The sequence below is a fragment of the Somniosus microcephalus genome, chromosome 24, assembly GCF_052327205.1.
Source record: "Somniosus microcephalus isolate GS21.2 chromosome 24, FLI_Smic_1.0, whole genome shotgun sequence".
In the NCBI taxonomy this organism is placed as follows: domain Eukaryota; kingdom Metazoa; phylum Chordata; class Chondrichthyes; order Squaliformes; family Somniosidae; genus Somniosus; species Somniosus microcephalus.
The window spans coordinates 58,347,267-58,364,154 of record NC_141010.1 but is presented as its reverse complement, the minus strand read 5'-3'; the positions used below and the strand labels follow the sequence as shown (position 1 = coordinate 58,364,154).

The 16,888-nt window shown below is 52.4% G+C and overlaps 1 protein-coding gene across 5 annotated transcripts in view; it reads right to left on the bottom strand.

The window, feature by feature from the left end:
- taco1 (translational activator of mitochondrially encoded cytochrome c oxidase I) overlaps window positions 1–16,888 on the bottom strand; it is a 42,688-nt gene that overhangs the window by 9,118 nt on the left and 16,682 nt on the right. For 4 of the 5 annotated variants that reach the window (XR_015073487.1, XR_015073489.1, XR_015073486.1 and 1 more), the window contains exon 6: window positions 5,261–5,628. Coding sequence is in view for 1 of the 5 variants with exons in the window: in XM_085966641.1 (XP_085822767.1) it covers window positions 5,419–5,628 (210 nt within the window). In the remaining 4 variants the exon portion in view is untranslated. Of the gene's footprint in view, window positions 1–383; window positions 5,629–16,888 lie in introns of those variants that run through there. The other variant, XM_085966641.1, reaches the window with a different exon arrangement.

Genomic DNA, 16,888 nt, shown 5'->3' with positions numbered 1-16,888 from the left:
TCCCTCAGTACTGCCCCTCCGACAGTGCAGCGCTCCCTCAGTACTGCCCCTCCGACAGTGCAGTGCTCCCTCAGTACTGCACCTCCGACAGTGCAGCACTCCCTCAGTACTGCCCCTCTGACAGTGCAGTACTCCCTCAGTACTGCCCCTCCGACAGTGCAGCACTCCCTCAGTACTGCACCTCCGACAGTGCGGCGCTCCCTCAGTACTGCCCCTCCGACAGTGCAGTGCTCCCTCAGTACTGCCCCTCCGACAGTGCAGTACTCCCTCAGTACTGCCCCTCCGACAGTGCAGTGCTCCCTCAGTACTGCCCCTCCGACAGTGCGGCGCTCCCTCAGTACTGCCCCTCCGACAGTGCAGCACTCCCTCAGTACTGCCCCTCCGACAGTGCAGCACTCCCTCAGTACTGCCCCTCCGACAGTGCAGCACTCCCTCAGTACTGCACCTCCGACAGTGCAGCACTCCCTCAGTACTGCCCCTCCGACAGTGCAGCACTCCCTCAGTACTGCCCCTCCGACAGTGCAGCACTCCCTCAGTACTGCCCCTCCGACAGTGCAGCACTCCCTCAGTACTGCACCTCCGACAGTGCAGCGCTCCCTCAGTACTGTATTGAAGTGTCAGCCTAGATTATGTGCTCAAGTTTCTCGAGTGGCGCTTGAACCCTCAACCTTCTGACTCAGAGGCAAGAGTGCTACGCACTGAGCAAAGGCTGGCACCTTAGGTAATAAAGAAATTTGACTTTATTTAGTGTGAATTAATGGCCCTGCCTATTTATTGGGGACACTTTAGAGAGAGCTTTACTCTGCATTGTACCTCTCCCAGCAGCGTTTGATGCCTGAAGTATCCCCAGCTCTGACATACGCACAATATTCAGACACACACAAAAAGGTCAAAGCCTTCGGCTCTTGATTAAAATATTGCAGAGGTTGTTACTATCACGGCTGATTCCCTCCTCCTCTCCTGAAGGCTCAGCTACAGTTGCTCAGCCAGCCGCTATCCCACCCAGCTGGCCCTTCTTCGTGCACTGGCAGGCTAATCGACCATAGGGGGCAGCACAGCCATGCCCTATGCTATCCTCAGCCAATTAACACACATGCACAGTTTTCAGCAACAGGAACCTTGGTTGATTACCACACGCCCACCCCTCCAAGCCCGGGGTCGGCCAAGGTCAACAGCAGGGCCCAACGGTCAGGCTTGGCTCAGCTGGCAGCACTGTCACCCTGCAGTCAGAAGGTCGTGTGTTTAAGCTCCAATCCAGGGCTTGTGCACATAACCGAGACTGGCACTTCAGTGCAGTAGTGAGGGAGTGCTGCACTGTCGGAGGTGCTGTCTTTTGGATGAGACGTTAAACAGAGATTGCCTGTGCAGGTGGATGTTAAAGGTCCTGGACCACTATTCGAAAAGCAAGGAGTTCTCCCGGTGTCATAGCCCAAATACCTCTCTCCACCAACACCCCCAAAAGCATTAACTGGTCATCTATCTCACTGCTGTGTGCAAATTGCCATTTGTCCACATTACAACAATGACTACATTTCAAAAAGTAATTGATTTGGCCGTGAAACGCTTTGGGATGTCCCAGGTACTTTCTTTTACAATTGGCTCAGCTCAGTCATCCCTGGGTTAGAGAGAGGTGAATGAGCCAGGGTTCCTGCTCCTGATCACTGCCCAGTGACCCCTGAGTTAGAGAGAGGGGTGAATGAGCCAGGGTTCCTGCTCCTGATCACTGCCCAGTGACCCCTGAGTTAGAGAGAGGGGTGAATGAGCCCGGGTTCCTGCTCCTGATCACTGCCCAGTGGCCCCTGGGTTAGAGAGAGGTGAATGAGCCAGGGTTCCTGCTCCTGATCACTGCCCAGTGGCCCCTGAGTTAGAGAGAGGTGAATGAGCCAGGGATCCTGCTCCTGATCACTGCCCAGTGACCCCTGAGTTAGAGAGAGGTGAATGAGCCAGGGTTCCTGCTCCTGATCACTGCCCAGTGACCCCTGAGTTAGAGAGAGGTGAATGAGCCAGGGTTCCTGCTCCTGATCACTGCCCAGTGACCCCTGGGTTAGAGAGAGGGGAATGAGCCAGGGTTCCTGCTCCTGATCACTGCCCAGTGACCCCTGAGTTAGAGAGAGGTGAATGAGCCAGGGTTCCTGCTCCTGATCACTGCCCAGTGGCCCCTGAGTTAGAGAGGTGAATGAGCCAGAGTTCCTGCTCCTGATCACTGCCCAGTGACCCCTGAGTTTGAGAGAGGTGAATGAGCCAGAGTTCCTGCTCCTGATCACTGCCCAGTGACCCCTGAGTTAGAGAGGGGTGAATGAGCCAGGGTTCCTGCTCCTGATCACTGCCCAGTGGCCCCTGAGTTAGAGAGGGGTGAATGAGCCAGGGTTCCTGCTCCTGATCACTGCCCAGTGGCCCCTGAGTTAGAGAGAGGTGAATGAGCCAGGGTTCCTGCTCCTGATCACTGCCCAGTGACCCCTGGGTTAGAGAGAGGGGAATGAGCCAGGGTTCCTTCTCCTGATCACTGCCCAGTGACCCCTGGGTTAGAGAGAGGGGAATGAGCCAGGGTTCCTGCTCCTGATCACTGCCCAGTGACCCCTGAGTTAGAGAGAGGTGAATGAGCCAGGGTTCCTGCTCCTGATCACTGCCCAGTGACCCCTGAGTTAGAGAGAGAGGAATGAGCCAGGGTTCCTTCTCCTGATCACTGCCCAGTGACCCCTGAGTTAGAGAGAGGGGAAATCAGCCAGGGTTCCTGCTCCTGATCACTGCCCAGTGACCCCTGGGTTAGAGAGAGGGGAATGAGCCAGGGTTCCTGCTCCTGATCACTGCCCAGTGACCCCTGAGTTAGAGAGAGAGGTGAATGAGCCAGGGTTCCTGCTCCTGATCACTGCCCAGTGACCCCTGGGTTAGAGAGAGGGGAATGAGCCAGGGTTCCTGCTCCTGATCACTGCCCAGTGACCCCTGAGTTAGAGAGAGGGGTGAATGAGCCAGGGTTCCTGCTCCTGATCACTGCCCAGTGACCCCTGAGTTAGAGAGAGGTGAATGAGCCAGGGTTCCTGCTCCTGATCACTGCCCAGTGACCCCTGAGTTTGAGAGAGGTGAATGAGCCAGAGTTCCTGCTCCTGATCACTGCCCAGTGACCCCTGAGTTAGAGAGAGGTGAATGAGCCAGGGTTCCTGCTCCTGATCACTGCCCAGTGACCCCTGGGTTAGAGAGAGGGGAATGAGCCAGGGTTCCTGCTCCTGATCACTGCCCAGTGACCCCTGAGTTAGAGAGAGGTGAATGAGCCAGGGTTCCTGCTCCTGATCACAGCCCAGTGACCCCTGGGTTAGAGAGAGGGGAAATCAGCCAGGGTTCCTGCTCCTGATCACTGCCCAGTGACCCCTGAGTTAGAGAGAGGGGAAATCAGCCAGGGTTCCTGCTCCTGATCACTGCCCAGTGACCCCTGAGTTAGAGAGGGGTGAATGAGCCAGGGTTCCTGCTCCTGATCACTGCCCAGTGACCCCTGAGTTAGAGAGAGGGGAAATCAGCCAGGGTTCCTGCTCCTGATCACTGCCCAGTGACCCCTGGGTTAGAGAGAGGGGAAATCAGCCAGGGTTCCTGCTCCTGATCACAGCCCAGTGACCCCTGGGTTAGAGAGAGGTGAATGAGCCAGGGTTCCTGCTCCTGATCACTGCCCAGTGACCCCTGGGTTAGAGAGAGAGGGGTGAATGAGCCAGAGTTCCTGCTCCTGATCACTGTCCAGTGACCCCTGGGTTAGAGAGAGGGGAAATCAGCCAGGGTTCCTGCTCCTGATCACTGCCCAGTGACCCCTGAGTTAGAGAGGGGTGAATGAGCCAGGGTTCCTGCTCCTGATCACTGCCCAGTGACCCCTGAGTTAGAGAGAGGGGAAATCAGCCAGGGTTCCTGCTCCTGATCACTGCCCAGTGACCCCTGAGTTAGAGAGAGGGGAAATCAGCCAGGGTTCCTGCCCCTGATCACTGTCCAGTGACCCCTGGGTTAGAGAGAGGGGAAATCAGCCAGGGTTCCTGCTCCTGATCACAGCCCAGTGACCCCTGAGTTAGAGAGGGGCGAATGAGCCAGGGTTCCTGCTCCTGATCACTGCCCAGTGACCCCTGAGTTAGAGAGAGGGGAAATCAGCCAGGGTTCCTGCTCCTGATCACTGCCCAGTGACCCCTGGGTTAGAGAGAGGTGAATGAGCCAGGGTTCCTGCTCCTGATCACTGCCCAGTGACCCCTGAGTTAGAGAGAGGTGAATGAGCCAGGGATCCTGCTCCTGATCACTGCCCAGTGACCCCTGAGTTAGAGAGAGGGGTGAATGAGCCAGGGTTCCTGCTCCTGATCACTGCCCAGTGACCCCTGAGTTAGAGAGAGGTGAATGAGCCAGGGTTCCTGCTCCTGATCACTGCCCAGTGACCCCTGAGTTAGAGAGAGGTGAATGAGCCAGGGTTCCTGCTCCTGATCACTGCCCAGTGACCCCTGGGTTAGAGAGAGGTGAATGAGCCAGGGTTCCTGCTCCTGATCACTGCCCAGTGACCCCTGAGTTAGAGAGAGAGGAAATCAGCCAGGGTTCCTGCTCCTGATCACAGCCCAGTGACCCCTGAGTTAGAGAGCGGTGAATGAGCCAGGGTTCCTGCTCCTGATCACTGCCCAGTGACCCCTGAGTTAGAGAGAGGTGAATGAGCCAGGGTTCCTGCTCCTGATCACTGCCCAGTGACCCCTGAGTTAGAGAGCGGTGAATGAGCCAGAGTTCCTGCTCCTGATCACTGCCCAGTGACCCCTGGGTTAGAGAGAGGGGAAATCAGCCCGGGTTCCTGCTCCTGATCACTGCCCAGTGACCCCTGAGTTAGAGAGGGGTGAATGAGCCAGGGTTCTTGCTCCTGATCACTGCCCAGTGATCCCTGAGTTAGAGAGGGGTGAATGAGCCAGGGTTCTTGCTCCTGATCACTGCCCAGTGACCCCTGAGTTAGAGATAGGCGAATGAACCAGGGTTCCTACTCCTGATCACTGCCCAGTGACCCCTGTTGGAAAGTGCTGTATATGAGGACTGGACTGGACTGCGCTATGACATGCTGTGCGATGAGTCACTGACACGTGTGCATGAAGAATGGCGAGTTGTGCGAGGTACTAGAGGGCGCCTGGTGCCTGTGGCACTGTACCCCAGCGAGTGTCTGTACGTTCAGGAGTGAAAACCAGTGGATAACGGGGCGAGAATACAAAGCACATTAGTCACACAGCTCAGCCAGCACTTTGGGTAACTGCGACACCACATCCTTACTCACTGGGCGCTCGATTGTTGTTGGTGATGCAGAGAGGACTGCACCATCGGTCTCTTTGAAACAGTCCTCATTCAGTCTCGGTGCAAACACGTGTTCAGCCAAACTTCCTCATCATACGTGCGATGGTCCACAAAGTGCAGAAAGCTCTCTCCTGCTGCCAGTCAACTTTGAGACTCTATATTATCATAGACTTTAATAACGTCCTGATACTCATCGATCAGTTCAATCAAGTTAAATGCTGCCTCCAAATCTCTGTCTGTTAGCTGAACAGTGGTCGTAGCAATAAACTCGGGCCCAGCAGTAACGGTCAGCAGTCCCAGTGCATCCAACCTCGCTCGTACCTCTCGCAGCGACAACATATCAGAAACAAACTGGAAAACAATTTTTAAAAAAGGCAACACATTACAGACAGCGCGTATCTTTTACAGCTCACTGACATGTTGGCAAAACCTCACACAGGTACTGTTATAAATCTCATCATCATAAACTACTCATGAAATAATGCTGGGCGGCCAGCTGGTGGCGCCGTCCAAGGAGTATAAATACTCGGGCGGGGCCCAGCTTGTCCAGGGACATTTTGTAAGACAGGAACTAGTGAAGTACAACTGGACCTCCATGTTCTGAAACAAGTTGATTAAAGCCTTGCTTTATACTCGAACCAAGTGCGTAGTGAGTTTTATTACGCCAGGTACCACCTGCCTAGCATAAGAATGCTGCGATATGGGTAAATCCGTCATATGATTTTAGGCCAGACAGATCACAGGGTCAGTCTCCAATCGATGCTGAATGACGTGATCGCAGCCAGTGTGGTGCCTGGAAGGTGGGTTACACTCAGCCTTCGGTCCCTGGGCTAGTGTTCAAATCCGGCCCAGACAAGTGCAGCAATCCTTCTCTGCCCACCGTTAGGTTCTGACTTTTGGATGAGGCGTTAAACTGAGGCCCCGTCTGCTTGTTGAGGTGAATGCAAAAGATCCCTCTATAGTATTCAAAGAAACACAAGGGAGTTTTCCCAGTGTCCTGGCCCATGTTTATCCATCAAACACCAAAATCAGATTATCTGGCCATTTATCTCATTACTGTTTTTGGGATCTTGCTGTGCACAATTTGGCTGCTGTTTTTCTATGAAAAAACAGTCAAAACACTTCAAAAAGCAATTAATTGGTCATGAAGCAGTTTGGCATATCCTGAGGATGGGAAAGGTGATTTTCTTTTTGACATGTAATTAGTATCAACAGGCACCATCCAGTTCTTGGGACATGGAACTATAAAATGGACACTAATTCTGCAACAATTGGTACTAAATTCTTAATTTCACTCAAAGAGGACAAAGGATCCTGCTGTTAGAAATACAAAATATCACTCTGGTGGCGGTGGAGTTGGTCTTCAGTAACTGCAGCTGAGGCACAGGATCAGTTTAGTGTAGAGGGAGCTTTACTCTGACTCTGTATCTAACCCGTGCTGTACCTGCCCTAGGAGTGTTTTATGGGACAGTGTAGAGGGAGCTTTACTCTGTATCTAACCCGTGCTGTACCTGCCCTGGGAGTGTTTGAAGGGACAGTGTAGAGGGAGTTTTACTCTGTATCTAACCCGTGCTGTACCTGCCCTGGGAGTGTTTGATGGGACAGTGTAGTGGGAGCTTTACTCGGTATCTAACCGGTGCTGTACCAGACCTGGGAGTGTTTGATGGGACAGTGTAGAGGGAGCTTTGCTCTGTATCTAACCCGTGCTGTACCTGCCCTGGGAGTGTTTGATGGGACAGTGTAGAGGGAGTTTTACTCTGTATCTAACCCGTGCTGTACCTGCCCTGGGAGTGTTTGATGGGACAGTGTAGAGGGAGCTTTGCTCTGTATCTAACCCGTGCTGTACCTGCCCTGGGAGTGTTTGATGGGACAGTGTAGAGGGAGCTTTGCTCTGTATCTAACCCGTGCTGTACCTGCCCTGGGAGTGTTTGATGGGACAGTGTACAGGGAGATTTACTCTGTATCTAACCCGTGCTGTACCTGCCCTGGGAGTGTTTGATGGGACAGTGTAGAGGGAGATTTACTCTGTATCTAACCCGTGCTGTACCTGCCCTGGGAGTGTTTGATGGGACAGTGTAGAGGGAGTTTTACTCTGTATCTAACCCGTGCTGTACCTGCCCTGGGAGTGTTTGATGGGACAGTGTAGAGGGAGCGTTACTCTGTATCTAACCCGTGCTGTACCTGCCCTGGGAGTGTTTGATGGGACAGTGTAGAGGGAGATTTACTCTGTATCTAACCCGTGCTGTACCTGCCCTGGGAGTGTTTGATGGGACAGTGCAGAGGGAGCTTTGCTCTGTATCTAACCCGTGCTGTACCTGCCCTGGGAGTGTTTGATGGGACAGTGTAGAGGGAGCTTTACTCTGTATCTAACCCGTGCTGTAACTGTCCTGGGAGTGTTTGATGGGACAGTGCAGAGGGAGTTTTACTCTGTATCTAACCCGTGCTGTACCTGCCCTGGGAGTGTTTGATGGGACAGTGTAGAGGGAGCTTTACTCTGTATCTAACCCGTGCTGTACCTGCCCTGGGAGTGTTTGATGGGATAGTGTAGAGGGAGCTTTACTCTGTATCTAACCCGTGCTGTACCTGCCCTGGGAGTGTTTGATGGGACAGTGTAGAGGGAGCTTTACTCTGTATCTAACCCGTGCTGTACCTGCCCTGGGAGTGTTTGATGGGACAGTGTAGAGGGAGCTTTACTCTGTATCTAACCCGTGCTGTACCTGCCCTGGGAGTGTTTGATGGGACAGTGTAGAGGGAGCTTTACTCTGTATCTAACCCGTGCTGTACCTGCCCTGGGAGTGTTTGATGGGACAGTGTAGAGGGAGTTTTACTCTGTATCTAACCCGTGCTGTACCTGACCTGGGAGTGTTTGATGGGACAGTGCAGAGGGAGCTTTACTCTGTATCTAACCTGTGCTGTACCTGCCCTGGGAGTGTTTGATAGGATAGTGTAGAGGGAGCTTTACTCTGCATCTAACCTGTGCTGTACCTGCCCCTAACCCGTGCTGTACCTGCCCTGGGAGTGTTTCATGGGACAGTGTAGAGGGAGCTTTACTCTGTATCTAACCCGTGCTGTAACTGTCCTGGGAGTGTTTGATGGGAGAGTGTAGAGGGAGTTTTACTCTGTATCTAACCCGTGCTGTACCTGCCCTGGGAGTGTTTGATGGGACAGTGCAGAGGGAGCTTTACTCTGTATCTAACCTGTGCTGTACCTGCCCTGGGAGTGTTTGATGGGATAGTGTAGAGGGAGCTTTACTCTGTATCTAACCCGTGCTGTACCTGGCCTGGGAGTGTTTGATGGGACAGTGCAGAGGGAGCTTTACTCTGTATCTAACCCGTGCTGTACCTGCCCCTAACCCGTGCTGTACCTGCCCTGGGAGTGTTTGATGGGACAGTATAGAGGGAGCTTTACTCTGTATCTAACCCGTGCTGTAACTGTCCTGGGAGTGTTTCATGGGACAGTGAAATGGGAGTTTTACTCTGTATCTAACCCGTGCTGTACCTGCCCTGGGAGTGTTTGATGGGACAGTGTAGAGGGAGCTTTACTCTGTATCTAACCCGTGCTGTACCTGCCCTGGGAGTGTTTGATGGGACAGTGTAGAGGGAGCTTTACTCTGTATCTAACCCGTGCTGTACCTGCCCTGGGAGTGTTTGATGGGACAGTGTAGAGGGAGATTTACTCTGTATCTAACCCGTGTTGTACCTGTCCTGGGAGTGTTTGATGGGCCAGTGTAGAGGGAGCTTTACTCTGCATCTAACCCGTGCTGTACCTGCCCTGGGAGTGTTTGATGGGACAGTGCAGAGGGAGATTTACTCTGTATCTAACCCGTGTTGTACCTGCCCTGGGAGTGTTTGATGTGCCAGTGTAGAGGGAGCTTTACTCTGTATCTAACCCGTGCTGTACCTGCCCTGGGAGTGTTTGATGGGACAGTGTAGAGGGAGTTTTACTCTGTATCTAACCCGTGCTGTACCTGCCCTGGAAGTGTTTGCTGGGACAGTGTAGAGGGAGCTTTACTCTGTATCTAACCCGTGCTGTAACTGTCCTGGGAGTGTTTGATGGGACAGTGTAGAGGGAGTTTTACTCTGTATCTAACCTGTGCTGTCCCTGCCCTGGGAGTGTTTGATGGGACAGTGTAGAGGGAGCTTTACTCTGTATCTAACCCGTGCTGTACCTGCCCTGGGAGTGTTTGATGGGACAGTGCAGAGGGAGCTTAACTCTGTATCTAACCCGTGCTGTACCTGCACTGGGAGTGTTTGATGGGACAGTGTAGAGGGAGTTTTACTCTGTATCTAACCCTTGCTGTACCTGCCCTGGGAGTGTTTGATGGGACAGTGTCGAGGGAGCTTTACTCTGTATCTAACCCATGCTGTACCTGCCCTGGGAGTGTTTGATGGGACAGTGTAGAGGGAGATTTACTCTGTATCTAACCCGTGCTGTAACTGTCCTGGGAGTGTTTGATGGGACAGTGTAGAGGGAGTTTTACTCTGTATCTAACCCGTGCTGTACCTGCCCTGGGAGTGTTTGATGGGACAGTGTAGAGGGAGCTTTACTCTGTATCTAACCCGTGCTGTACCTGCCCTGGGAGTGTTTGATGGGACAGTGTAGAGGGAGATTTACTCTGTATCTAACCCGTGCTGTACCTGCCCTGCGAGTGTTTGATGGAAGAGTGTAGAGGGAGCTTTACTCTGTATCTAACCCGTGCTGTAACTGTCCTGGGAGTGTTTGATGGGACAGTGTAGAGGGAGTTTTACTCTGTATCTAACCCGTGCTGGACCTGCCCTGGGAGTGTTTGATGGGACAGTGCAGAGGGAGCTTTACAATGTATCTAACCCGTGCTGTACCTGCCCTGGGAGTGTTTGATGGGACAGTGTAGAGGGAGCTTTACTCTGTATCTAACCCGTGCTGTACCTGCCCTGGGAGTGTTTGATGGGACAGTGTAGAGGGAGATTTACTCTGTATCTAACCCGTGCTGGACCTGCCCTGGGAGTGTTTGATGGGACAGTGTAGAGGGAGATTTACTCTGTATCTAACCCGTGCTGTACCTGCCCTGGGAGTGTTTGATGGGACAGTGTAGAGAGAGCTTTACTCTGTATCTAACCCGTGCTGTAACTGTCCTGGGAGTGTTTCATGGGACAGTGTAGAGGGAGTTTTACTCTGTATCTAACCCGTGCTGTACCTGCCCTGGGAGTGTTTGATGGGACAGTGTAGAGGGAGTTTTACTCTGTATCTAACCCGTGCTGTACCTGCCCTGGGAGTGTTTGATGGGACAGTGCAGAGGGAGCTTTGCTCTGTATCTAACCCGTGCTGTACCTGCCCTGGGAATGTTTGATGGGACAGTGTAGAGGGAGCTTTACTCTGTATCTAACCCATGCTGTAACTGTCCTGGGAGTGTTTGATGGGACAGTGTAGAGGGAGTTTTACTCTGTATCTAACCCGTGCTGTACCTGCCCTGGGAGTGTTTGATGGGACAGTGTAGAGGGAGCTTTACTCTGTATCTAACCCGTGCTGTACCTGCCCTGGGAGTGTTTGATGGGATAGTGTAGAGGGAGCTTTACTCTGTATCTAACCCGTGCTGTACCTGCCCTGGGAGTGTTTGATGGGACAGTGTAGAGGGAGATTTACTCTGTATCTAACCCGTGCTGTACCTGCCCTGGGAGTGTTTGATGGGACAGTGTAGAGGGAGCTTTACTCTGTATCTAACCCGTGCTGTACCTGCCCTGGGAGTGTTTGATGGGACAATGTAGAGGGAGCATTACTCTGTATCTAACCCGTGCTGTACCTGCCCAGGGAGTGTTTGATGGGACAGTGTAGAGGGAGTTTTACTCTGTATCTAACCCGTGCTGTACCTGCCCTGGGAGTGTTTGATGGGACAGTGTAGAGGGAGATTTACACTGTATCTAACCCGTGCTGTACCTGCCCTGGGAGTGTTTGATGGGACAGTGTAGAGGGAGCTTTACTCTGTATCTAACCCGTGCTGTAACTGTCCTGGGAGTGTTTGATGGGACAGTGTAGAGGGAGTTTTACTCTGTATCTAACCCGTGCTGTACCTGCCCTGGGAGTGTTCGATGGGACAGTATAGAGGGAGCTTTACTCTGTATCTAACCCGTGCTGTAACTGTCCTGGGAGTGTTTCATGGGACAGTGTAATGGGAGTTTTACTCTGTATCTAACCCGTGCTGTACCTGCCCTGGGAGTGTTTGATGGGACAGTGTAGAGGGAGCTTTACTCTGTATCTAACCCGTGCTGTACCTGCCCTGGGAGTGTTTGATGGGACAGTGTAGAGGGAGTTTTACTCTGTATCTAACCCTTGCTGTACCTGCCCTGGGAGTGTTTGATGGGACAGTGTAGAGGGAGCTTTACTCTCTATCTAACCCGTGCTGTACATGCCCTGGGAGTGTTTGATGGGACAGTGTAGAGGGAGATTTACTCTGTATCTAACCCATGCTGTACCTGCCCTGGGAGTGTTTGATGGGACAGTGCAGAGGGAGCTTTACTCTGTATCTAACCCGTGCTGTACCTGCCCCTAACCCGTGCTGTACCTGCCCTGGGAGTGTTTGATGGGACAGTGGAGAGGGAGTTTTACTCTGTATCTAACCCGTGCTGTACCTGCCCTGGGAGTGTTTGATGGGACAGTGTAGAGGGAGCTTTACTCTGTATCTAACCCGTGCTGTACCTGCCCTGGGAGTGTTTGATGGGACAGTGTAGAGGGAGTTTTACTCTGTATCTAACCCTTGCTGTACCTGCCCTGGGAGTGTTTGATGGGACAGTGTAGAGGAAGTTTTACTCTGTATCTAACCCGTGCGGTACCTGCCCTGGGAGTGTTTGATGGGACAGTGTGGAGGGAGATTTACTCTGTATCTAACCTGTGCTGTACCTGCCCTGGGAGTGTTTGATGGGATAGTGTAGAGGGAGCTTTACTCTGTATCTAACCCGTGCTGTACCTGCCCTGGGAGTGTTTGATGGGACAGTGCAGAGGGAGCTTTACTCTGTATCTAACCCGTGCTGTACCTGCCCCGAACCCGTGCTGTACCTGCCCTGGGAGTGTTTCATGGGACAGTGTAGAGGGAGCTTTACTCTGTATCTAACCCGTGCTGTACCTGCCCTGGGAGTGTTTGATGGGACAGTGTAGAGGGAGCTTTACTCTGTATGTAACCCGTGCTGTACCTGCCCTGGGAGTGTTTGATGGGACAGTGTAGAGGGAGTTTTACTCTGTATCTAACCCGTGCTGTACCTGCCCTGGGAGTGTTTGATGGGACAGTGTAGAGGGAGCTTTACTCTGTACCTAACCCGTGCTGCACCTGCCCTGGGAGTGTTTGATGGGACAGTGTAGAGGGAGATTTACTCTGTATCTAACCCGTGCTGTACCTGCCTGGGAGTGTTTGATGGGACAGTGTAGAGGGAGCTTTACTCTGTATCTAACCCATGCTGTAACTGTCCTGGGAGTGTTTGATGGGACAGTGCAGAGGGAGTTTTACTCTGTATCTAACCCGTGCTGTACCTGCCCTGGGAGTGTTCGATGGGACAGTGTCGAGGGAGCTTTACTCTGTATCTAACCCGTGCTGTACCTGACCTGGGAGTGTTTGATGGGACAGTGTAGAGGAAGCTTTACTCTGTATCTAACCCGTGCTGTAACTGTCCTGGGAGTGTTTGATGGGACAGTGCAGAGGGAGCTTTACTCTGTATCTAACCCATACTGTACCTGCCCTGGGAGTGTTTGATGGGACAGTGTAGAGGGAGATTTACACTGTATCTAACCCGTGCTGTACCTGCCCTGGGAGTGTTTCATGGGACAGTGTAGAGGGAGCTTTACTCTGTATCTAACCCGTGCTGTAACTGTCCTGGGAGTGTTTGATGGGACAGTGTAGAGGGAGTTTTACTCTGTATCTAACCCGTGCTGTACCTGCCCTGGGAGTGTTCGATGGGACAGTATAGAGGAAGCTTTACTCTGTATCTAACCCGTGCTGTAACTGTCCTGGGAGTGTTTCATGGGACAGTGTAATGGGAGTTTTACTCTGTATCTAACCCGTGCTGTACCTGCCCTGGGAGTGTTTGATGGGACAGTGTAGAGGGAGCTTTACTCTGTATCTAACCCGTGCTGTACCTGCCCTGGGAGTGTTTGATGGGACAGTGTAGAGGGAGTTTTACTCTGTATCTAACCCTTGCTGTACCTGCCCTGGGAGTGTTTGATGGGACAGTGTAGAGGGAGCTTTACTCTCTATCTAACCCGTGCTGTACATGCCCTGGGAGTGTTTGATGGGACAGTGTAGAGGGAGATTTACTCTGTATCTAACCCATGCTGTACCTGCCCTGGGAGTGTTTGATGGGACAGTGCAGAGGGAGCTTTACTCTGTATCTAACCCGTGCTGTACCTGCCCCTAACCCGTGCTGTACCTGCCCTGGGAGTGTTTGATGGGACAGTGTAGAGGGAGTTTTACTCTGTATCTAACTCGTGCTGTACCTGCCCTGGGAGTGTTTGATGGGACAGTGTAGAGGGAGCTTTACTCTGTATCTAACCCGTGCTGTACCTGCCCTGGGAGTGTTTGATGGGACAGTGTAGAGGGAGTTTTACTCTGTATCTAACCCTTGCTGTACCTGCCCTGGGAGTGTTTGATGGGACAGTGTAGAGGGAGTTTTACTCTGTATCTAACCCGTGCGGTACCTGCCCTGGGAGTGTTTGATGGGACAGTGTGGAGGGAGATTTACTCTGTATCTAACCTGTGCTGTACCTGCCCTGGGAGTGTTTGATGGGATAGTGTAGAGGGAGCTTTACTCTGTATCTAACCCGTGCTGTACCTGCCCTGGGAGTGTTTGATGGGACAGTGCAGAGGGAGCTTTACTCTGTATCTAACCCGTGCTGTACCTGCCCCGAACCCGTGCTGTACCTGCCCTGGGAGTGTTTCATGGGACAGTGTAGAGGGAGCTTTACTCTGTATCTAACCCGTGCTGTACCTGCCCTGGGAGTGTTTGATGGGACAGTGTAGAGGGAGCATTACTCTGTATGTAACCCGTGCTGTACCTGCCCTGGGAGTGTTTGATGGGACAGTGTAGAGGGAGTTTTACTCTGTATCTAACCCGTGCTGTACCTGCCCTGGGAGTGTTTGATGGGACAGTGTAGAGGGAGCTTTACTCTGTACCTAACCCGTGCTGCACCTGCCCTGGGAGTGTTTGATGGGACAGTGTAGAGGGAGATTTACTCTGTATCTAACCCGTGCTGTACCTGCCTGGGAGTGTTTGATGGGACAGTGTAGAGGGAGCTTTACTCTGTATCTAACCCATGCTGTAACTGTCCTGGGAGTGTTTGATGGGACAGTGCAGAGGGAGTTTTACTCTGTATCTAACCCGTGCTGTACCTGCCCTGGGAGTGTTCGATGGGACAGTGTCGAGGGAGCTTTACTCTGTATCTAACCCGTGCTGTACCTGACCTGGGAGTGTTTGATGGGACAGTGTAGTGTAGAGGGAGATTTGCTCTGTATCTAACCCGTGCTGTACCTACCCTGGGAGTGTTTGATGGGACAGTGTAGAGGGCGTTTTACTCTGTATCTAACCCGTGCTGTACCTGCCCTGGGAGTGTTTGATGGGACAGTGTAGAGGGAGCTTTACTCTGTATCTAACCCGTGCTGTAACTGTCCTGGGAGTGTTTGATGGGACAGTGTAGAGGGAGCTTTACTCTGTATCTAACCCGTGCTGTAACTGTCCTGGGAGTGTTTGATGGGACAGTGTAGAGGGAGTTTTACTCTGTATCTAACCCATGCTGTAACTGTCCTGGGAGTGTTTGATGGGACAGTGCAGAGGGAGTTTTACTCTGTATCTAACCCGTGCTGTACCTGCCCTGGGAGTGTTCGATGGGACAGTGTAGAGGGAGTTTTACTCTGTATCTAACCCGTGCTGTACCTACCCTGGGAGTGTTTGATGGGACAGTGTAGAGGGCGTTTTACTCTGTATCTAACCCGTGCTGTACCTGCCCTGGGAGTGTTTGATGGGACAGTGTAGAGGGAGCTTTACTCTGTATCTAACCCGTGCTGTAACTGTCCTGGGAGTGTTTGATGGGACAGTGTAGAGGGAGCTTTACTCTGTATCTAACCCGTGCTGTAACTGTCCTGGGAGTGTTTGATGGGACAGTGTAGAGGGAGTTTTACTCTGTATCTAACCCGTGCTGTACCTGCCCTGGGAGTGTTTGATGGGACAGTGTAGAGGGAGCTTTACTCTGTATCTAACCCATGCTGTACCTGTCCTGGGAGTGTTTGATGGGACAGTGTAGAGGGAGCTTTACTCTGTATCTAACCCGTGCTGTAATTGCCCTGGGAGTGTTTGATGGGACAGTGTAGAGGGAGCTTTACTCTGTATCTAACCCGTGCTGTACCTGCCCTGGGAGCGTTTGATGGGACAGTGTAGAGGGAGCTTTACTCTGTATCTAACCCGTGCTGTACCTGTCCTGGGTGTGTTTGATGGGACAGTGCAGAGGGAGCTTTACTCTGCATCTAACCCGTGTTGTACCTGCCCTGGGAGTGTTTGATGGGATAGTGTAGAGGGAGCTTTACTCTGTATCTAACCCGTGCTGTACCTGCCCTGGGAGTGTTTGATGGGACAGTGTAGAGGGAGCTTTACTCTGTATCTAACCCGTGCTGTACCTGCCCTGGGAGTGTTTGATGGGACAGTGTAGAGGGAGCTTTACTCTGTATCTAACCCGTGCTGTACCTGCCCTGGGAGTGTTTGATGGGACAGTGTAGAGGGAGCTTTACTCTGTATCTAACCCGTGCTGTACCTGCCCTGGGAGTGTTTGATGGGACAGTGTAGAGGGAGTTTTACTCTGTATCTAACCCGTGCTGTACCTGACCTGGGAGTGTTTGATGGGACAGTGCAGAGGGAGCTTTACTCTGTATCTAACCTGTGCTGTACCTGCCCTGGGAGTGTTTGATAGGATAGTGTAGAGGGAGCTTTACTCTGCATCTAACCTGTGCTGTACCTGCCCCTAACCCGTGCTGTACCTGCCCTGGGAGTGTTTCATGGGACAGTGTAGAGGGAGCTTTACTCTGTATCTAACCCGTGCTGTAACTGTCCTGGGAGTGTTTGATGGGAGAGTGTAGAGGGAGTTTTACTCTGTATCTAACCCGTGCTGTACCTGCCCTGGGAGTGTTTGATGGGACAGTGCAGAGGGAGCTTTACTCTGTATCTAACCTGTGCTGTACCTGCCCTGGGAGTGTTTGATGGGATAGTGTAGAGGGAGCTTTACTCTGTATCTAACCCGTGCTGTACCTGGCCTGGGAGTGTTTGATGGGACAGTGCAGAGGGAGCTTTACTCTGTATCTAACCCGTGCTGTACCTGCCCCTAACCCGTGCTGTACCTGCCCTGGGAGTGTTTGATGGGACAGTATAGAGGGAGCTTTACTCTGTATCTAACCCGTGCTGTAACTGTCCTGGGAGTGTTTCATGGGACAGTGAAATGGGAGTTTTACTCTGTATCTAACCCGTGCTGTACCTGCCCTGGGAGTGTTTGATGGGACAGTGTAGAGGGAGCTTTACTCTGTATCTAACCCGTGCTGTACCTGCCCTGGGAGTGTTTGATGGGACAGTGTAGAGGGAGCTTTACTCTGTATCTAACCCGTGCTGTACCTGCC